Here is a 22,927-nt window from a genome sequence, read left to right as displayed (position 1 = left end):
GATTCAGCTGGCTCTAGTGTGGATGCCAGGTTATTTCTCAAAGACCCAACCTTGCATGGCCCCTGGAGCTGAGCGACTCATTCCACCACAGCAAATGAATTCATGATGTGGGCCCAGGCTGCCTCCTGGCCTTGGGCTGAGATGCTGGTCAGTGCTGCATGGCATGAGCCAGCCTAATTCCCAATGAAGGGGAGGGAATTAATTATTAAGGACCTACCAGTTTGCATTTGGGTTTTCATTTAATCCCTTCAACAAGCAAGACAGCTAAGATTTGGCTGGTATGATATCTTAGTTTGACCCAGTCAGGTTTCAAATAGCTATGGAGGAAACTGAGAAGTCTTCTAGGAAAAAGAAACAAATTGACCATGCTCACAATTAGAATGCAGATATATTCAGATACATCTAGAGGAACTAGGGCACCAACAGAAGTCCAGACTCAAGAAGGGGCAGGTGATAATGCCCAGTGCTGGTGAGGGACCATTACATGCTTTTGATGTGTATAATTTGGTGCAGTGTTTTTTTTGCTATTGTTGTTGTTTGTTTGTTTGTTTTGAGACGGAGTCTTGCTCTGTCGCCCGGGTTAGAGTGCAGTGACACGATCTTGGCTCACTGCAACCTCTGCCTCCTGGGTTCAAGCGACCCCAGCCTCCCGAGTAGCTGGGATTACAGGTGCCTGCCACCGTGCCCGGGTAATTTTTTTGTACTTTTAGTAGAGATGAGGTTTCACCATCTTGGCCAGGCTGGTCTTGAACTCCTGACCTCGTAATCTACCCACCTCGGCCTCCCAAAGTGCTGGGATTACAGGCATGAGCCACCGTGCCTGGCCTGGTGCAGTGTTCTTGAAGGCAATTTGCTGTCATTAAACATTTGCACACAGATACTCTTTGACAGCAGTTTCGTTGCCAGGAATTTATTCTACAGATTTACAAGTACGCAAACATTTGTGAACAAGAGCATTCACTGAAGCATTGTTTATAACAGTAAAATAATGGCAACAAATGCCCATCAGTAGGGGACCAATTGAGTAAAATGAATACTCTGCATCTATTGAAAAAACGAGATGAATCTATCTATATGTGCTAATATGGAACGATATATAAGAAACAATGAGAAAAGTAAATTGCAGAAGAACCTTGCAATACTATCCCATTTGTAGGTTTTTAAAGAAAACTGATGACATGTGGACTTACAGTGGAATCGAAAATATCTGGAAAGCTACACAAATGAGAAGCTGTGAATAGTGGCTATCACTAGGGGACTTTTATTTTCTTTTTATTTCTTTTTTGACATAGGGTCTCCCCTGTCTCCAAGGCTGAAGTGCAGTGGCGCCATCACAGCTCACTGCAGCCTTGACCTCCTGGGCTCAAGCAAGTCTTCCACTTCAGTCTCCCGAGTAGCTAGGACCACGCCCGGCTAATTTTTGTATTTTTTGTAGAGACAGGGTTTCGCCACGTTGCCCAGGCTAGTACTTCCTATCTTACATTTTTCTCTACTGCTTTGAATTTACTTTTATGAACCTATATTGCTTTTAAAATGGAAAAGAAAAAAGTTAAAGAAGGAATTAGGGACCAATAAGACGTAATTCATCAAGAAAAAAAGGAATTTACCAAATGTATCCTTAGAAGTCAAACTCAGCAACAGGACCTAAAGGCAGGTAAGACATGGTGGCTGATTGATGGACCCTTCCTGACAGGCTGACATGGCCAAATGAAGAGGGTTTGCTCTCATTCATTAAGCTCGATTTCCTTGAGACCCAAGCAGTCTTGCTGTGGGGCCCCAATAATGTGGCTGAGGAGAGTGGTGCCCTTTCCCATTAGAAGCAGACTGCAGAGTTGTCAAAGCACAGAAGGGGAAGCACTGGTAGCCGGAGCCCCTGGCAGAGATTGGCGCTCATGAAAGAGTCTGGAGGCAGCAGGCATTGGATATCCAGCAGCCTGGATCTCCAGCTTACTTCCCACCAAGTCTTGGTACAGTGGAGGTGATGGCAGAACTGCAAGTATCCAGCAACAGCAGAAGGAGACAGTCATCAGGACTGGGCTAGGAATGCATGGTCGGGGGTGGGTAAGACAAGCTTGGAGAATCTCAGAAACACTTGAGGAAAAGCTATCAGAGACTGGAATGTCTGAGTGAGTACTTAAGCAATTTAAATTAATGATATTCAGTTTTCACTCACGCATCTGATACACTGAGCTCTTATTATATGCAAGGCACAGTACCAACCACAGGAGATACAGCAGTGAGCAAGGTAAACACAGAATTTATTAAGTTGAATTGGGTGGAAATAAAATTTCCAATATTCAACTTTTGGGGACTTATAAAAATGATAATGTCTTATGGGTCAACATGAATACATTCTGGCAAGAGAGAAAGAAAACAACAACAACGCATTACCCAATTAATTGCTTGATTACAATTATGAAAAGAGCTATCAAAGAGCAATCCGATCTGATTCAGTCGTGTGTGTATGTGTGTGTGTGTGTGTGTTGCCAGCCAAGAAAGGCTTCCCTATAAGGAGTTACTTTAGAGGAAGTGAGGGTGAAGAAGAACTAACTTAGTGAAAGAGAGGAACAGAGATCATTCCTGGCCAAGTCAGGTACAAAGGCCGTGAAGAGTAGGAGACCGGCATTTTCCCGGGCCTAAGAAGGTGACTGCCTGCAGGGAGACGCAGGGGTGGTGGGTTAAGGTCTGGAGAGAAAGGGGAGCCAAATCAGACAGGGCCTTGTAGGCCATGATAAGGACTTTGGGTTTTATCCCAAGAGGTTTAAAAAAAACACAGTGGTATATTATTTGTATCCAAAAGCTGGCAACATCCAGGGAACATTCGGGTTACAAAGAATGTTCTATGTCCTTGGTACAGATGAGCCCGGAGGTTCACAGCTACAGAGGTAGTATGTGGTTGCGTCAGGATTAGAATCTAGGTCTTTCCAAAGAGCTTTCTCCACCCTGGATGCCACTGGGAGGGTGACAGGGGGGTGACACAGGAGGGGAGGCCAGGAGACTCTCCAAGAGGAGGCCAAGGAGGCCCCATGCGCCCTGGGCGCCCCCTTCACCAGGCGGCAGCTCAGTGCCCAGCAGCAGTCCTGGTGGAAGCGGCGCACGAAGAAGCAGCAGATGAGTGGGTCCAGGCAGCTGTTGAGGCTCAGCAGCGCCAGGCTGAGGGTGTGCAGGATGTCGAGCGTGGAGGCGGCGCGACACCGGTCTCCGTTGTCTTCCCCCCTAGCCACCTAGGGCGCCAGCAGCAGGTGGTAGGGCGCCAGACTGAGGGCGAAGACCAGCAGGAACCCCAGGACCATGGTCTTGGCCGCGCGCCGGTGCGCGCCGGCGGTTGCAGGGCCCGGGCCCGGGCCCGGGCCAGAGGGCGCCTTGAGCGCCCGCGCCAGGCTCACGTTGGCCGCGAGCACCAGCAGGAAGGCGGCCGCGAAGGCCACCGTGGCGGAGGCCAGCCCCGAGCTTGCCCAGCGGTGCTCCAGGCAGGGAGGGGCCAGGCCCCCAGCCAGGCGAAGGCGCAGGCAGCGCGCGCGGGGCGCCGTAGGCACCCGGCCAGGCGGGCAGCCGCCCTGGGCCCGGAGCCGCGTACGAAGCCGCAGCGGCACACGCTGATGAGCGCGGCGAAGACCACCGCCGCATAGGTGGACACGTAGTAGGTGGCCCCGGCCGCGTGGCAGGCGGCCTCCGGGCCAGGCCCAGGTAGTAGGTGAGCCACAGCTGCAGCGTGAGCGTGAAGAACTCATCAACCAGAGCCAGGTTGAACAGGTAGAGAAGCAGGGCCTGGCCCAGGCGCCCGCCGCTGCGGATGAACATTGCCAGGGCCGCCACGTTGGCTGGCAGCCCCAGGCCCAGTGCCAAGGCATAGGCCGCGGGCACCACGATGAAGCGAGCAGGGTCATCCCAGAGGCTGCAGGCGCCAACACCCAGGTCCCCAACACTGCTGTTCATCTCTGACCTTGAAGTGGCAGAAGAAAGTTTACTGCGGAGGCTAGAGACAAAGGCAGCCCCCATTCCACCTTCTCCCACCCCAGTCTCCTCTTCTTCAGCCCTTGCTGGGAGGGGACACTAGAGGCAGAGTCCATGTGAGAGGGAATGAAGACCGAACCTGGCCAGCAGCTGCTGAGAGGAGGGTATGGACTCCAGAGTTTTTGGTGACAAGCTGTGGGAAGCGAGGAAGAGGCAGGAGTCCTAGATAACTTGGAAATTTCCAACCTTAGTGACTGAGAGGGTAGAGATGCCCCTCACAGATGGAGTATGGTTCATACATGTTGGGCCACAGACCTGTGCAGTAAACCCACATAGGACTGAGCCAACAGGGAGTTCTGGAGAAACAGGCTGAAATATAAAGAAGAGGCCTTTCCAGAAAAAGCCCCAACACCCGCCCCCCCCTCCCCGCCCCCATCCCTGTGCCACCCAGATGAGAAGCATGGATGGAGGAATGGGCTTGCGGTGCAGTGCCTATGCACACTGACCTCGGACTTGCCTTGGTGAAGGTCCTCTCCCAGAGAGGTGCCCCAGCGCTTGCCTGGAGCACCCTTGGCTGGGCTGAAAAGCTTTTGCCACTCTCAAGCCTTTCATCCTGTTTCCTCCCCCCTCACTTTTTGACCACAAAGAGGTCCTGGGTCAGACTCAAACCTCTGGACAGAAAAGCAAAAAGTGCACAGACCCAGCAATCAGGCAGATTCTAGATAACACACATCTATTTGCCATGTGACCTTGGGCAAATTACTCAGCTTCACTGAGCCTGTCTTTGCTGCAGTAAAATGGAGATGAAAATACCTACCTCACAGGGTTGTTGGGAGGATTATGAGAAAACCTAAGTAAAACTGAGCCCTGTGGCTGACACTGGGGAGATACTTCATTACTGTTAGTTCCCTTCCCTTCTAGGCAGCACATAGATAAATGTGTACACTCACACAGGCACACACAGTGTGTCAGAGACACAGACACCCCAGGCACACAAAACAACACAAAAACATCTGGGCATATTCCTACCCTCTTCCCAAGGGAGTAAGTGCACAAACCAATGTCCTGTTACTATTTGTGACACACTTACACACTCCTATGATGTCCTAAAACTCAGTTCTTCCAAAATCTGCATTTTTGCCTTTGAGCATCTCAGGCTCCAATCCTTTCTGAGACCCTGGGTAACTGTATTTCCTTTCCCACCTTCTTCTATTCTGTTCTCCATGCCTGTAGCCCCACCCTGACCCATCCCCTGCCATCCTACCAGACTGTTCCTTTCTTGCCTCTTGCTATAATGGCTGCTGGAGTTCTCTCTGGGGTCCTGACTTTAAGGATCTGAGACAGGGGAGAATCCCCTCCCACCCACACATCCCAGACCCTCCTATCGCCAGCTAATCCCAAGAAACGACATGAAGAATGGGTCCGACAGCTGGAAGGGCTGGAGCCCACCTGTGGCAGCTATGAGCTGGGTTTTTGGGGCTGCAGTAGGGCCCCAAGGGAAGGGAGTGTCATCGGAGGACAAGAAAGCCTTCAGCACAGGGAGGGAGATAAAAATGTATTAGGAAGGGCAGGCAGCTGAACGTCATCGTGCTGAGCTGACCTAGATTTAGGCTGTAGTTTGGGGGGCACGTTTCCTGAGGCCTGGCTTCTCCTTGGGCTGCTAAGGAGGCACTGCTTGGGCTCAAGATCCTCCTGCTGCTGTCAATCCCAACTGCTCGTACACACCAGCTGCCCAGCCTACTCCTCTAGCACCCTGACTTTCCTGCAGCTGCTGGGCAGTCCTACAGCCAAGCTTGGGGGGCCCAGTAGCTGCTTATCAGCCTACAGACCCAGACTTGGTAAACAGGAGCCCTCAATCTAATGCTAGCTGCGAGAGGTTTTACTCAAAGTCCATCCTGGCAGGAGACGGGCTGGCGGTGGCATCCTGGAAGGGGTGGAGAAAGAATAAGGCCAGGATCCTCGGGGCTCCAGGCTCTACTTTCAGGGTCTTCAAAATTTTCAAGCAAGATGGGCACAGTGGCTAATGCCTGTAACCCCAGCACTTTGGGAGGCCAAGGCAGGTGGATCACCTGAGGTCAGGAGTTCGAGACCAGCCTGGCCAACATGGTGAAACCCCATCTCAAAAAAAAAAAAATTCCAATCAGAGGGGAAATGCTGGGAAAGCAGGGCAGATTTCATCACCCCAGACAGGTCATCCCATCTACCCTCAGATTGAAGAGAGCAGGGGTGCCATGCCTGTCCATTTTCAGCTTTGGCAGCTGGTGCAGTGAAAAGTTTGAGTTCTGGAATCAATTAGGACTTAGTTCTAGTTCCAGGTCTGATATATAGGCACTCAAGCTTTCCAAATGCATTTTCTCATCTGTAAAACAAATCAATATTTAATAATGACTAGCATTTACTGAACATTTACTATGTGCCAGGCTATGAAATAGTTACTATCATTATCCATAGTTTTCAAATAAGCTAGTAAGTGACAGAAACCATTGTCTACCCCCTCTTCTTCCTTGCTGACCAGTGTGGGTAAATCTTAGTCTAAGTCCATCATGGGAATTTCATTCTCCTGCCAGTCATTAGTCTAGGAATGGAAATGGGACATAGCTCTGCCCAGTGAGATCTATGTGAAAATCTAGGGTCTTCTAAGGCACCCTTCCTCTCTTTTCACCTTTCAATATTATAGCAAATGCACTGTCTGGAGCTGCTGCAGCTATTTCGCAATTCTGAGGGCAATAGCCAATACACTGAAAGCAGCAGAGCAGAAAGTTTAAAGAATGTTGATTCTTGATGCCATCATTAGGCAAACTGACCAACACTGAAACTGAAGTGGTTATCTCTGGACCTCTTACATGAGAGAAAAGGTTTCCTTATTGTTTTGACACTACCATTTATTTAGTGTAATCTATCTATCCTTACTATAGGCAGACTACACCACTATGCTTTCAGACTCAGAAGAAAAAAATCCAACTGAGAGTGTCACCTTGCCTGAGGTTCACACTAGTCAGAATGGGAATTAGCATTTTGTAGTGAACATGAAATGGAGTAACAGAGACTTCTTTTCCACCCTCAAAGCAATCTGTAGGCTGATAGCTAGAATATTTGCATAAATAAGTGAACTGTTTCTCACTATAGTCCCTCATGGGAGGTACATCACTTCCCAAAAGCCCACAGCCCTGCCAACCTAAGATAAAGATGGTGGTGACATAATAGCAGGTGCCCTAACGTGTTGTCCACTTTTCCCCCGAGAACTGTCACACATATGCACCCTTCCTACCCCCAAGGACCTCTGGGATTCCTCCCAGGCTTTGGGCCCTGCTGTACCATTCAGCATTTCATGGAGTTGGCTGTCCCTCATCTCCACGTAGGTGTCAAGGAGCACTGGACTGGGTGCCACAGATCACCACCAGAGCTTGATTTCAGGTCCTGTCAAATGACTCAATGCCTACCTGTTAGCTCTGCACATCTAATATGTCAGAGAAAAAAAGGAGTGGGAGGGAATCTCTAATGTGTCTCAAAGGGCATAGGCAGAAGCAAGTACTTAAGCTCTGCATACAGAACCTGTACGTTTTAATTATGTATTAAAAACCTTAAAAACATGCATGTGTTTTGAACCAGCACCCTCACTTCTAGGGGAAGAAAATAAGTATGCAAAAGTGATTTACTGTGAGGCTTACAAGAGCAAAAAATTGAGAATAACCCAAATGTTCCTCATGGGGGATTAAATACATTATAGTACATCCTTGCAATGGAATACTATGCAGCCATTAACAGCAATGAGGCAAAAGAGACATGAAACAGCGTTATAGTTTATAAGGTTTTAAAAGGAGGAAATAAAATAGGATATATGGTTTTATTTTCATTTAAAAAAATATATATCTGTTTAAAGGCACAGAAAAAAGTTCAGAGGTATACTTACACCAAGGCATTAAAAGTGGTTATTTGGGGCATCAGAATTTTGGTTGATTTAAATTTCTTTTCTGCTTATTTTGTATTTTCATATGACATGAGGAATGTTAATATGCATAACATGTACTCCTCACAAGAGTAGTAAAGCTAAAAAGAGAAAGCAGTGCCAGGTAGACAAACTGTCTCTTTCAACACTGGCTGACCCTGGATATTATACTGGTAACAAGATGATAGACTCTGTGTTCTACCATGTTCCTGCTGTGACAGCTGCATGGCATAAAGAGACAGAGATGCTCTACTTCCAGGATTCCTTGAATGTACTTAGAGTCTTCTTCCTAGTGGGTCTGACCACCTTCTTAGTCTGGGCTAAGAGCTGGCCGACATTCAGCAGCAGCAGGAACCCCAGGCAGACAATGGCCGGGATACAGGTGCTTAGTGACTCTTTCAGAGCTGCCAAGGTGAAGATAGCCCCTGGAATGGAAAGTGAGGTCCCTGAGGCTCCTTGGAAGAACCCAGGAGATCCAGGAGCTCAGGGCTCTCTAGTTTAGGCTGACCCACTCCAGCCCAAGCCCTCCCATTAAACACCCCCACCACTCCTAACGCACATTCCCAAAACTAGCGGCATTCATCTCTAGCCTCCTGGAGAAAGCAGGACCAGGAAATTAGAAGCCTCTTGAACAACAGCAGCAGTGGCAACAGTTGCCCCTCTCAGAGGACAAGAAAGAAACGGGAATGACCCAGCCAAATAGGGCAGTGGCTAGAGTGGATAGATTTTAGAAAAAAAAATCTCCCTGATCCTTCTCCTTTCCTTTTTTTTTTTTTTTTTTGAGGCAGAGGCTTGCTCTGTCACCCAGGCTGGAGTGCAATGGCGTGATCTCCTGCCAGCCTTCTGAGTAGCTGGGCTACTGGGTTCTGGGTACTGGCTTCAAGCGATTCTCCTGCCTCAGCCTCCTGAGTAGCTGGGATTACAGGCGCGCACCACCACGCCTGGCTAATGTTTGTATTTTTAGTAGAGACGGGGTTTCATCATGTTGGTCAGGCTGGTCTTGAACTCCTGACCTTGTGATCCGCCCGCCTCGGCCTCCCAAAGTGCTGGGATTACAGGCGTGAGCCACCGTGTCTGGCCCCTTCTCCTTTCTTAATCCTACATCTACTAAGATTAAGATGGAGGGAAGGACTAGCCCAGGGGCTGTTGGTTGGAGGTATGGGAAAGATCTGAAAATGGGAGAAGCTCCAGAGATGGAAGCAAGCCTGGTAGCAGTGGCAGCAATGGTAACAGATGCCAGGGCATATAGAAGAGCCTGAAGATATCTGGCCTTTGAAGCAACAGCTGTCTTTGTACATCAGCAGTTCCTGTGGGCAGAGCTACTTGAGGGGGACTCCCTAGGGAAATTCTCTGCCTTCCTGTTCAAGGTTCTCCAGCTTCCCTGCTCTCTACACCAATCTGCCAGACACATGCATCAAATGGCAGCTGCTCCTCCATCCCCTCATCCCAGGAGTGGATGTGTGGAGGAAGGAGCAGAGGCGCTGAGCTTGCAATATATCTTCACAAGGCAATACTATGCAGCCATTAGAATTGAGGAGGTAGAAGGTACACTTAACATGTGATAATGTTCTAGCACATTAAGTTTAAAAAGTACCTGTGCTAGGCCGGGCACAGTGGCTCACGCCTGCAATCCTAGCACTTTGGGAGGCCAAGGCGGGCAGATCACGAGTTCAGGAGATCGAGACCATCCTGGCTAACATGGTGAAACCCTGTCTCTATTAAAAATACAAAAAAATCAGTCGGGCGCTGTGGCAGGCGCCTGTAGTCCCAGCTACTCGGGAGGCTGAGGCAGGAGAATGGTGTGAACCCAGGAGGCGGAGGTTGCAGTGAGCAGAGATAGTGCCACTGCAGTCCAGCCTGGGCGAAAGAGCGAGACTCCATCTCAAAATAAATAAATAAATAAATAAATACCTGTGCTAGTTTGAAGACCATGGAAACTGTGGTAGAGCAGGAAGTGCTCTTGATCCCAGAGAAAAAAGAAGGGTGGCAACAGTAAGGGGGAACAGCCAGGTCTTTCCATAATCCTCCCCCAGAAGACCCCATTTTCTCAAGCCAGTTGGCCCCCTTACCCATCATGAGCAGAATCAAGAACAAGTTACTGATCTCTTGCAGCATCGGTGGGCCCATGACCAGCAGCAACCCAGCCAGCAGTTCCAGAAAGCCCACAGCTATTTGGTAGTTCAGGGGATCTGGCTGGTAGCCAAATACCTTCAGCGGGAACACCTCAGCAAACTGCACGAACAGGGCATTCTAGGGGTGGCAAGGAATGCCTGTTAGCCTCATTGTTCAACAAGGATGAGCTCCCCAGATGCTCCATGGCATATCTATGCGTGTGCCCTCAACTTCCCAGAGAAAAGAACTACTACTCTAGGTCAGGTCCAGGGCTGAGGTCAGCCTGAAGAGGAGAGGGCTGCCCTGTGGCGCTGAGCTTTGGAATCAGGAAACAGGCTCCATGCTCCAAGTGGTACAGAGATTGATTTTCTCACTAGACCTCTCAAGAGATTACAACCCAGCCCCAAATCCCAGGAGGAGGGGGCTGGGCTTGGCTCCCTAGTGCCAAGGCCTGGGGAATTCCACAGTTTCCTTCTTTGTGCCTGGCCTGGTTTCTCTTAAGGCTGCTGTACAGGGAATATTTGGAGGTGAGGCAGAGTTAGGTGGGCTCAAAGTGACTCTTCTTGTCAAGGCAGGCCCTCCCCTGAGTCAAATGACAACTTCATCCTTACTTTCGGGGATACTTTTTCCTGTTCCCACTCCTCAGCTCTACCTCCCCTCCTCAGCTCTGCTGGGAAGCAGCTCTAAGCTGTCTGTCTCTGGGGATTTATCCAGGCCTTGGAGAGAGATGCCAGCAGAGGTCTACAAGTCTGGCTCTTTTGAGGGACTGGGGAGATTGGTGAACAGGATATGAAAGCTTTCCCATGAGTCTGGAACTAGACAGAAGGCTGAAAGACGACTTCAGGGCATCCCTCTCAGGCTTCCGAGAGAGGCTTCCCTCTCTGGGTTCCGAGTTAGGAGTGTCTAGCTTGTGTCCTGCTTCCTGACTAGATGTGCAATCTTTAGCAGATATACCTGCCCTTCAGGGCGGGCTTCCTTCCCTGCAAAGCCAGGATTACTACACCCCAACCCCACGAACCTCCCAAAAACTGAAGCAAACGGCGAAAAGAGGGAAGAGAGCGGGGAGTGAGCTCATTTTCCCACCGCATCATCCTCCCCCAGGGTCCGGGGGGGTGGGAGGGACCTCCTAAGGCTCTAGATTTGCCTGGGGCCACCAATATTCTGCAGGAAGGGGAGGTTCTGTCCCCTTCCGTCTAGGGAAGATCCAGAGAACTCGAGGAACTCCCCAGGCAGGACCTGCGCCTCAGTCGAAAGCCAGGCGCGTTCCCCCAGCTCCAGCTGAGCCTCGGAAGCCCGAAGGCTGCCTGCCGGGCCGGGGGCGAGGAGCGGCAGGGCGGAGCACACGCCGCCGCGGGCCCGATCCCCTGCCGCCCGCCCGCGCCGCTCACCATCCGCTCCGAAACTGGAGCCGAGATCTCCTCCGAGAGCTTGGCCAACCCCACGAGCGCGAAGAAGCCGCCCAGCAGTACACGCAGCACCGAAAGCAGGAGCGCCATGGCCGCGCTCCCCCCACCGTGGGTTGGCCCCGCCGAAAACCCGCCCCTGCCGCCGGCTCATTTCCTCCCTCCCCGGGGCAGCCGGAAGACTCTCGCCTGAGCTACCGTCCCCCACCCTCCAGGGGGTCGCGAGGCTGCAGTACTGGGGCAGGGCGCCCCCATCTTACAGGTGGGGACACTTGAGGACCACTGGCTGGTAACTGACTAAACCGGCACCTTTGGATTCAGGGAGTGTTTCCCAGCCAATACGGAGTGCTAGCAGACACGGGTGGGTGTCTGGGTGCGGTTCAGCTACCATCAAAAGACCCCGGGCTTCGTTCCTGCCTGTGCCACACTAGCTGTGGGATCTGAGCTGTCACCCACCCCAAAGGGCCTCAGTATCTGCATCTGTATATGGGGATAACTCAGTTCTCCAGAGTTTGTAACAGGCCTAGCACAGTGCCTGCACATGTTAAGAGCTCAGAAAGTTATTTGTAAATTAGTAAATTAATTTATAAAATTGTAATAAATCAATAACCATTAATTATTAAATAAGTCTCTTTGCCTGAGATATCTTTTCCCTCTAATTTATCTCGGCTGACAATGAAATGTGAAAGGTGTTTGAAAATTCAGATACTTGCATGGATAGAGAGGCTTTCACTGAACCAAGCCCTACAGTCCACTCCTGGCCCATTTGCTCTTACCTGGAAATCTGTCTAAAGCTGGGATGGGCAAACCATGGGCCAAATTTGGCCAGATGTCTGATTTTTTTCCATGCTTCTCCCCTTCCCCCAAGCTAATAATGTTTGTTTACATTTTTTATGATAAAAACATTTTTTAAAGAAGCTTGTGTGACATAGGAAAATTATATGAAATTCATATTTCAGTGTTCACGAATAAGTTTTATTTAAAAACAGCCACACTTATCTGCATATTGTCTATGGCTGCTTTTGCACTGCAACTGCAGAATTGAGTAGTTGTGACAGTATGGCCTGCAAAGCTGAAAATATTTACTATCTGGCTCTTTATTTAAAAAGTTTGCTAAGCCCTGGTATATTGGGCCAGAAAGCCCCAAGCAGGGGTCTCAAATCCCCCTGCTGCTTCCATTTATAGTTACCCAAGCTGCTTAGATCTATCTTTTTCCAGCTGGGCACGGTGGCTCACACTTGTAATCCCAGCACTTTGGGAGGCCGAGGCAGGTGGATCACTTGAGGTCAGGAGATAGAGACCAGCCTGACCAATATGGTGAAACCCCGTCTCTACTAAAAAAAAATACAATAGACGGGCATGGTGGCACATGCCTGTAACCCCAGCTACTTGGAAGGCTGAGGCAGGAGAATTGTTTGAACCTAGGAGGCAGAGGTTCCAGTGAGCCGAGATCACGCCATTGCACTCCAGCCTGGGCAACAAGAGCAAAACTCCATCTCAAAAAAAAGATCTATTTTTCCACCTACTCACAACCTTGCAGGGGTAAGTAGCTGGTTGGCTAGAAGACTGAAATGTTCCACTTGCTTCTAAAGGCCAAGCTGTTTCAACATCCAGGTTGTGCTGTTACATTATAAACTGGGCTTCTCATTACCTGCAGTCTTTGTCACTAATCCAAATTTAATGAAATAACTAAATTTTCTACCCTAGATTATAATTATACATAATTATTTATAACAATCATAATTATTAAATTCCTCAACAAAAAGGGAAAAATTATTAAAACATTTAATAACTGAAAACACAAATCCACATTAGGAAATTATCTTTTAGGATACTTATACAAAACTTAACACAAGATTATTGACTTCACTGTTAAGCAATGTGCATATTGCTACTCTTTCTCCTTCACTAATTTTTCTATCCTTGGAATTAAAGATGTGACTGCAAGTCTTAGGGCAGGGCCAGAACCCAACAGATTTTTTTGTTTTGACTCAGTCAAAGCTGAAAAGGCAGCATCACATAAATAAACAGTTGAAAAGGGTAATAAAAATTTCATTGCCCTTTCATGGAGTTCTGGGTAACTTGTCTTTGCATTTATCCAAAACTGAGTTACAGACACTGATTTAAATAGTGCTTGTAATCCTAAATCTGAAGATAGCTGTGTTAGCTTTTCTTCTTCGAAGTCGGTGAGATTATTATTTTGGTGATTCATAAAAGGGTGAATTATCCACAAATTTCCTGAACGCAAGTCTTGTTCTGGTGGAAAACAGTCACTGAACACTTGAGAAAGTCCTTCCAGGTGCTCAAAAATAATCCTTGTGATGTCTGTCATATTTAAGCCTGATGAATTTGAGAATTCAGAAAATGAAGGGAACATGTCATAATCATTCTCTTGTGTGCGCTTCAACCACATTTTTAACTTTCTCTTAAATACATCAATTTTATTACACAAATTGAAGAAAGTAGTCAAAGTTCCTTGGAGACTTAAATTTAATTCATTTATAAGTGAAAATATATCTGATAAGTAGGCCAGCTTTCCAACCCATTCCTCATCATGAAAATACTTGGCCAAATCTGAATGCTTTTGACTTAAAAATATTTCAATCTCATGTCGTAATTCAAATAATCTTTTTAACATCCTCCCTCTTGATATCCAACGTACTTCAGCATGAAGCGGTAAACTCACATGCTCAGATCCCATCTCTTCACACAAAATTGTTAACATACGTGAATTTAATGCATTGCTCTTTATAAAACTTAAAATTTGTGCTGACTGCAAAAGAATTTTATGTAAACATGGAGACAACTTTTCTGCCACTAAACGTTCACGGTGAATAAAACAATGTGTAAATGCCGCTGTATTCATGGCAACTTCTTGAATTTTTGCTTTTAAACCAGAATACCTGCCAGTCATGCTTGCAGCCCCATCGGTACAGAGACCAACACAATGTTTCCAATTCAGAGATTTACTATCAATATATTTATTTATTAGTTCAAATATTTCAAAGCCAGTTATTTGAGTAGGCATTTCAATGCAAAATAATAATTCTTCTTTTACATCACGACAATCATAATCAATGAAACGAATATAGCACAAAAGAAGTGTGATATTTGAGATTTCTGATGACTCATCTATCTGAAGGGCAAACCACTTTGACTCTCTGACCTTTTGAATCAGCTGGTCTTCAATGTCTGCAGATAGTTCATCAATCCTGTGTTGAATTGTAACATTAGAAAGTGGAATAGTTTTCATTTTGTCTCCAGCACTTGAACCCAAAACTTCTGAACACATTTCTACTAAATATGGTTTAATTAATTCTTCAGCAATGGAGAATGGCTTCTTGCTTGCAGCAGTTTGGAAAGCAATTAAATAAGAAGCTTTCACAAGTGACTTTTCAACTAGTAAACACTTTTTTAAAGAACTATTTTGACATTCCATTTCTAAAGATTTTTGTTCAAAAAAATCTACTGGTTTGTTTTCTAATTCTGAATGTTTTGTCTTCAAATGATGAGAAAGATTTGCTGGCTTCATGTTTTCACTGGATAAGATCTCTCCACAAATGACACACTGTGGCCTTGGTGAACTTTCTTTTGATCCAGGACAGATAATAAAACCAACTTTTAAATATTCTGTATCATAAGTCTGGAAAAAACCTAATCTTTTTTTCTTTGAAGGTGGAGAATCAAGTTCTGCATCATTTTTTTCATTAGGCATAGGTAAATCTAAATGAAATATTTGAATCACTGTTATTTTCAAGAACAAATAAGCAATGTTCTTTATGTATCTCCCCACATATTTAAAATTCATATTTTGTTACTATTTCTATTTATCAAAAGAATGCACTGGTAAAAGTTTAAGCACAAGTCATAATACTTCCAATGATGCTACTGAAAACTGAATTTCTCCTTTGCCCAAAGCTTGATCACTAGGTATAATAAAACTGTAGGATGTGGTACATGTACAAGTAATCCCAAGCACCCAATAGGTTATTGAAATTAGGGCTGAAGACCATGATACACATCAAATTAACAATAAACTTTTTGGCTGAGCAGGGTGGCTCACACCTATAATCCCAGTGCTTTGGGACGCCAAGGTGGGTGGGTCACTTGAGCCCTGGAGTTAGAGACCAGCCTGGGCAACATGGCGAAACTCCATCTCTACATTTTAAAAAAAAAAAAGAAGAAAAAAAATTGGCTGGATGCAATGGCACACACCTATAGTCCCAGCTACGTGGGAAGCTAAAGCAAGAGGATTGCCTGAGCCCAGGAGGTTAAGCCTGCAGAGAGCCATGATCACACCACTGCACTCTTGAGACTACGTCTCAAAAAAAACAAAAAGAATAAATTTTTTATTGGTGAGTGACACTGGTGTCAAAAAAATTTTTTAAAGAAAAAGAAAAAAAAGGCCAGGCATGGGGCTCACACCTGTAATCCGAGCACTTTGGGAGGCCAAGGCAGGCAGATCACCTGAGGTCAGGAGTTCGAGACCAGCCAGGCCAACGTGGTGAAACCCCGTCTCTACTAAAAACACAAAATTAGCCAGGCATGGTGGTACATGCCTATAATCTCAGCTACTTGAGAGGCTGAGGCAGGAGAATCGCTTGAACCCGGGAGGCGGAGGTTGCAATGTGCCGAGATCATGTCATTGCACTCCGGCCTGGGAGACAAGAGTGAAACTCCATCTCAAAAAAAAAAGAAAGAAAAGGAAGAAAAAGAGACAGAAAAATAATGTTTTACTTTCAAACAATCCAGAAAAAAAAAGAAAATAAATATTGCAAAAAGTTAACATTTCATTAATCTGGATGAAGAGTATACTAGTGTTGACTGTACTGTATATTCAACCTTTCTGAATTTTGATACTCAGTGTCAGTGAGGTTGTAGAGAAATGGATCCTCCTGAACACTGCTGGTTGGAGCATACATTGATGTAACTTTTCAGGAGGGCAATTTAGGCAACAGGTATCAAAATACTTAAGAATAGATGATAGGCCGGCGCGGTGGCTCACGCTTGTAATCCCAGCACTTTGGGAGGCTGAGGCGGGCGGATCATGAGGTCACGAGTTCGAGACCAGCGCTGCCAACACTGTGAAATCCCGTCTCTACTAAAAATACAAAAGAAAATTAGCTGGGCATGGTGGCGGATGCCTGTAATCCCAGCTACTCAGGAGGCTGAGGTAGGAGAATCGCTTGAACCTGGCAGGTGGAGGTTGCAGTGAGCCAAGATCGCGCCACTACACTCTAGCCTGGGCGACAGAGATAGACTCTGTCTCAAAAAAAAAAACAAACAAACAAACAAAAAAAAACGATGATAGTCTTTGAATCAATACTTCCACTGATTAGGATTTATCCTAAGGACATAATTAGGCAAGTGGACAAAGATCCATTAACATAGCTTAACCCAACATTGCTTATAATGCAAATATCTAAATTTCCAATCTTACGGAGTTGGTTATATTATATACACTGAAATCTATGTTAAGAATCTCATACCCAGGTAACAAATCTGCACATGTACCCCCTGAATAAAATAAAATAAACATAATAAAATAAAAATTGGAAAAAAATAATCTCAATGTATATTTAAATTTATATTGTTGTGGAATAATGTTTCCAATGCAATGTCAAATGAAAAAGTAATTTCGATTGTTAGAAAACAATTCGAGATTTATTCTTTTAAAAGAGACGGAGTTTCACTCTTGTTGCCCAGGTTGGAGCACAATGGCGCGATCTCAGCTCACCGCAACCTCTACCTCCCAGGTTCAAGCGATTCTCCTTCCTCAGCCTCCTGAGTGGCTGGGATTACAGTCCTGTGCCACCATGCCCAGCTAATTTTGTATTTTTAGTAGAGATGGGGTTTCACCATATTGGTCAGGCTGGTCTCAAACTCCTGACCTCAGGTGATCCGCCCATGTTGGCTTGCCAAAGTGCTGGGATTATAGGCATGAGCCACCGCGTCTGACCAACAATTCAATATTTAATCTAGAACTCAAAACATAAGCACACACACACACACAAACATACACACACACATACACACATATAGATGCCCACAGATCCTTTAGTACTCTCCATGTGTGAACGTGTATATAATATAAATTCAGGTACAAATAATATATTGTTTTAATAGGAATATAAAATAAATTTCCTGAGGATGGAAAACAGGATTCTGCTTGACTTCTACCAAAATAAAGGTACCCTACATAAAAACTTACTACTTGTTGACAGACTAAGCTTTTAAATATAGTGTATTCTATGAAGTAAAATTATTATTAAAAACAAAAATCAGGCCAGGGGCGGTGGCTCATGCCTGTAATCCCAGCACTTTGGGAGGCCGAGGCAGGCAGATCACCTGAGGTCAGGAGTTCAAAACCAGCCTGGTCAAAGTGATGAAACCCCGTCTCTACTAAAAATACAAAAATTAGCCGGGCATGGTGGCAGGCACCGGTAATCCCAGCTGCTCAGGAGGCTGAGACAGGAGAATCGCTTGAACCCAAGAGGCAGAGGTTATAGGGAGCCAAGATCACGCTATTGCACTCCAGCCTGGGCAACAAGAGTGAAACTCCATCTCAAAAAAAACAAACAAACAAACAAACAAAAAAAAAACCAATGCTTTAGGCACAGTAGACTATTAAAGCAATTGAAAATCTAAGGGTAGTGGGATTAAAAGTAATACTTCACAACTTTTTCAAGTAAAGCTCAAACAATTTTCATCGTCACCAATACCTCAGGTAAATTAATTGTACTGTTAGCAACTGACAACTGAATTCGCAGTATTTAAAAAAAAAAACAGGTTAAATCATTAATGCTTTTAACTAAAACTGTATGTTAGTAATTATAATAGCTTGTTATGATAGCTGGTTATTAGTGTTAATAATTATGAAAGCAATAAATTAAGTATTCAAAGCATGTGATCCAAGAAAAGGAATGTTTTCACATTTAAGAATCTGTCAATTATTTTCTTTTCCTTTCTTAAAAAACAAAAACAAACAAGCCAGAAAACAAGCTTTGTACATGGGAACGCACAAGGATACTTACCTGTCTGACATTCTTTGTGCTGTGTATGTGGTTTGCAAGAAGTGGCCTTGGTCTGTGTGACGGGTTTGCATGATATGCCTTTGTTCTTTAAAAGCCTGGAAGGCTGGGAAGATTGGGAAGATGGAAATTTCATAGCATCTGCCTGTGTACTTTCCTAGTTAAAAGCAAATTCAGAAACCAAAGAAAGATTTTTTTTAGTACCTTATCACTGACTATAATTGCTATCAATTGAAAGTTCATATACATCAAGAGAAATATAATTCCTCTGAAAGAGTGGTTGCAATAAAAAAGTCACCTTGGAAAATACACAGATTCCTACTTCTCCCAATCAGTATTAGTTTAATTTACTGATTTTAAAAAACATTTATAAATATAAATATAAAAATATATGTATAAACTATAAATATAAAAATATATGTATAAACTATAAATATAAAAATATATTTATAAACTATATAAAAATTATACATATAATATATATTTTTAAAATAAGTATGATCAAAACAATGAAAACAATTGTTAATCTTGCTGATTAGGACAACTGGCTACTCAGAAAAATTAGATCCAACCTCAGACCATACACAAAAATATATTCCACATCAATTAAAGATCTCAGGAAAAAAAAAAAGAACTAAAGTCACTAGAGAACTTTCAAATAAACAGATCACAAAGTATTCTTTTCTTTTTTCTTTTTTTTTTTTTGAGACGGAGTCTCACTCTGTCAACTCAGGCTGGAGTACAGTGACACAATCTCAGCTCACTGCAACCTTCACCTCCCAGGTTCAAGCAATTCTTGTGCCTCAGCCTCCTGAGTAGCTGGGACCACAGGCGTGCGCCACCACGCCTGGCTAATTTTTTATATTTTTAGTAGAGATGGTGTTTCACCATGTTGGCCAGGCTGGTCTCAAACTCCTGACCTCGTGATCCGCCCACCTCGGCCTCCCAAAGTGCTGGGATTACAGGCGTGAGCCACCACTCCCGGCTGGGATCACAAAGTATTCTTAAATAAAACACAAAAGAGTAAATCAAAGTAGAAAAGACTGATACATTTGACTACCTCAAAATTTAAAACTGCTCAGATGATCCAGGATAATCTCCCTATTTTAAGGTTAGCTGATTAGGAACCCTAATGCCACTTGCCACCTTAATTCACCTTTGCCATGTAATGTAACATATTCACAGATTCTGTGGACAAGGACATGGACATCTTTGGGGGGCTACTATTCTGCCTATCATAATAAAGCTCTTAAAAAGTAAATTAATTTTTTTTTTTTTTTTGAGACGGAGTCTCGCTCTGTCACCCAGGCTGGAATGCAGTGGCATGATCTCAGCTCACTGCAACCTCTGCCTCCTGGGTTCATGCCATTCTCCTGCCTCAGCCTCCCGAGTAGCTGGGACTACAAGCACCCGCCACCACGCCCGGCTAATTTTTTTTGCATTTTTAGTAGAGATGGGATTTCACCGTGTTAGCCAGGATGGTCTCAATCTCCTGACCTCGTGATCCGCCCACCTTGGCCTCCCAAAGTGCTGGGATTACAGGCGTAAGCCACCGCGCCCGGCCAAAAAGTAAAGTTTTTTAATCCAAAAAAAAAAACTTCTGTAAACAAAGGTCTTTATAAAACAAAGTTATAGGGCAAACAACAGAGTGGAGGAATGTACTTAAAACATGTGTATTCACTCAATATTTATTTCCTGAATGTTTACTACAAGCCAGGCACTGTTCTAAGCCCTGGAGATACCGCAGAAAACAAGACAAAGTTCTGCTCGTATGAGCCTTACATTCTAGAGGAAGACACAAAAAATAAACAAGTAAAACAAATAATATATAATTCTAGGTAGTGATAAGTGCGATGAAGAAAATAAAGCAGCGTACAGGAATGGAGAGTGATGGCATGGAGGAGGGGCAATTCTGAAGTAAACATCTGAGCAGAGACCTTTTGAATTATTCAAAAGAGTAAGCCATGCAAAGGTCTAAGGTCTGAAGAGTCCAGGCAGGCAGACTATAGGTGCAAAAACCCTGAAGTGGGAGAAAGCTTGGCATGCTTTAGGAACATCAACAAGAACAAGGCTGAAAGACAGTAAGCAAGGGGAGAATGATACATTTGGAGAGGTAGGCAGAAACTAAATTGTATAGGATCTGGAAGGTCTCAGTCAAAAACAAAATTAGGATTGTATTTTAAATGTGATGGGAAGCCATTGGAGGTTATATTTAAATTTAATTTAAACAAAAGTAATACATGAACTCAGTGCAAAATTCAAAATGTATAGAAGTATTGCATTGGTACAAAAATAATTGTGGTTTTTGCAATTAAAGTAATATATACATGAATGACTGCCGTCCACCCAGACTCAACCTTGAACACAACCACTGTTCCCAGTTTCTTAGACAGTTGTTCCCCCTTATCTGCCGGGAATATGTTCCAAGACCCCCAGTGGTTACCTGAAACCATGGATCATACCAAACCCTATATACACATGTATATATGTGTGTATATATAGACATATATATATATGTATACATATATCCATAATATATCATAATATGGATATATACATATCTATATGTATATATGTATACATACTTACATACGTATATATAATATGTAATATATATACTTACGTATATATAATATGTAATATATATACTTATGTATATATGTATATACGTAAGTATATATGTATACATATACATATATACACACACACACACATACACACACACATATGTATGTGTGTATATATATATATAATTCCAGGTAGTGGTAAGTGCTAAGTGCTCTCTCTCTATATATATACATATGTATATATGTATATAGGGTTTGGTATGATTCATGGTTTCAGGCAACCACTGTGTTGCCTGAAATATGTCTACAGGATTGTATACACATATACAATATATGTATATACGTTGTATATGTATATATGTTGCCTATATATATATAGGGTTCTATATATATATACACACACACACTGTTTTTTCTATACATATATACCTATGATAAAGTTTTATTTATAAATTAGGCATAAGAGGTTAACAGTAACTACTAAATAGAACAATTATAACAATATACTATAATAAAAGTTATGTGAAGGTACTCTCTCTCAAAATATTTTAATGTGCTGTACTCATCCTTCTTCTTGTGACCTGATAACTGAGATGGCTACTGACTAGTGATGGGTAGTATACACAGTGTGGATATGCTAGACAGAGATGATTTACATCCCAGGCAGAATGGCATGAGATTTCATCGTGCTACTCAGAATGGCACACAATTTAAAACTTACGAATTGTTTATTTCCGGAATTTTCCATTTAATATTTTCAAGCCACAGATAAGTGGCACTACTATATATCCTTCTAGAGATGGTGTATGTAATTAAACAAAGTTGCTTCTGACTACAAAGTGTAGCCTATTATTACCAAGATTCAGAACCTTGCTCTTGTCACTTAGCAAACTATCTTGGAGGTCCATTTACATAACATTGTATAAAGCTGCCTAATAACAGCTTGAATAGTATTCCATTATTAAATGTACCATAAGTAATCTGAAGAATCCCTGATGAACATATCTAGGATGTTATAAATATTTTACTATTATAAACAATGCTACAATGAGTATATTTAGACATAAATTAATTCTACATGTGCTAGTTTATCTACAGAATAAAGTCTTAGAAGTGTTGTTGGTGGGTCCCAAATATATAATTTTAATTCTGATGGTACTGATAGACATTATATCAAATTATGTGACCATTATCAATAGATGTAGGCCTTTCCCAGTATCCTAGTCAATAGAGTATTACCATTTTGTTATTTCTCAATGAGTGAAAAATTATTTTACTTTAGTGTAGTTAGATATTTTTCACATGTAAGCATTATTTGTAGTCCCTCTTCTGTGAACTCTCTATTCATATTCATTACCACTTTCCTTTATCTTTTGAAAAAAAAATTCTATGAATGTTTCTTTAACAGATGTGCCAAAAAATTCAAAGATTCACGTAATACACAATGAAAAAATAATTTTCCCTTTTAAAATTCTCCCCTAGTCATTCAATTATCCTTAGAGGCAACCACTATTACCCATTTATTAGTTGTCTTCCAGGGATAGTCTATACATATATACAAGTGTGTGTGTGTGTGTGTGTGTGTGTAGCACAAATGGCACCATGTTACACAATTTTGTGTCTTTTTTCACTTATGATATTTGAGACTGCTCTATGTCTGTATATACTGAGCTGCCACATTCTTTTTTAACAACTGTGTAATATTCCATTGTTATGGATATATACCTTGTTCAGTTTTAACTACAGCCTGAACAAGGCCACTGTGTATGCCTGCACAGCAACTCTACTTGCCAGGCCATATAAATAGGTGTGAAATTCAAAAAGGGTACATTTCAGACCCTGCCCATGTAGAGCTATTTTTTTCTAATTCACACAATAACTCAGAGTGAATGCACCATGGCCCTGACCACTGGT

At 43.8% G+C, this 22,927-nt stretch overlaps 2 protein-coding genes and 1 long non-coding RNA gene across 13 annotated transcripts in view; 1 reads left to right on the top strand and 2 right to left on the bottom strand.

The window, feature by feature from the left end:
* Positions 1 to 2,241: 2,241 nt before the first annotated feature.
* On the bottom strand, positions 2,242 to 11,714 carry TMEM35B (transmembrane protein 35B). Its single transcript, XM_008965012.6, has 3 exons — positions 11,401 to 11,714; positions 9,970 to 10,150; positions 2,242 to 8,325 (listed from the first exon to the last, which is right to left on the bottom strand). Exons 1-3 carry the CDS (start codon positions 11,506 to 11,508, stop codon positions 8,150 to 8,152), a joined length of 465 nt encoding a protein of 154 aa, XP_008963260.1. The 5' UTR covers positions 11,509 to 11,714; the 3' UTR covers positions 2,242 to 8,149.
* Positions 11,494 to 22,927, top strand: part of LOC134728427 (uncharacterized) — a 39,528-nt gene continuing 28,094 nt past the window's right edge. Inside the window, exon 1 of the long non-coding RNA XR_010108794.1 lies at positions 11,494 to 11,677. This is a non-coding gene — a long non-coding RNA (uncharacterized LOC134728427). The remainder of the gene's footprint in view (positions 11,678 to 22,927) is intronic.
* The window catches only part of ZMYM6 (zinc finger MYM-type containing 6), a 45,519-nt gene continuing 34,960 nt past the window's right edge, over positions 12,369 to 22,927 (bottom strand). For 7 of the 11 annotated variants that reach the window (XM_008965013.4, XM_034960925.3, XM_008965014.4 and 4 more), the window contains 2 exons: positions 18,450 to 18,603; positions 12,369 to 15,138 (listed from right to left, as the gene is read on the bottom strand). In XM_008965013.4, coding sequence (XP_008963261.1) covers positions 13,307 to 15,138; positions 18,450 to 18,603 — 1,986 coding nt within the window. In that variant the 3' untranslated portion in view covers positions 12,369 to 13,306. Of the gene's footprint in view, positions 16,517 to 18,449; positions 18,604 to 22,927 lie in introns of all 11 variants that reach the window. The other 4 variants (XM_063592957.1, XM_063592960.1, XM_055095601.2 and 1 more) reach the window with 4 other exon arrangements.

This window comes from Pan paniscus, chromosome 1 (assembly GCF_029289425.2).
Source record: "Pan paniscus chromosome 1, NHGRI_mPanPan1-v2.0_pri, whole genome shotgun sequence".
NCBI lineage: Eukaryota > Metazoa > Chordata > Mammalia > Primates > Hominidae > Pan > Pan paniscus.
This window is presented reverse-complemented; position numbering and strand designations above follow the sequence as displayed.

Coding starts and splice junctions, on each gene's coding strand:
- TMEM35B (XM_008965012.6), bottom strand. CDS start 11,508: ATGGCGCTCCTGCTTTCGGTGCTGCGTGTACTGCTGGGCGGCTTCTTC. Junction 10,151..11,400: donor CTCCAGTTTCGGAGCGGATG/GTGAGCGGCGCG, acceptor TGCCACCCCTAG/AATGCCCTGTTCGTGCAGTT. Junction 8,326..9,969: donor CTTGATTCTGCTCATGATGG/GTAAGGGGGCCA, acceptor TTTCCATTCCAG/GGGCTATCTTCACCTTGGCA.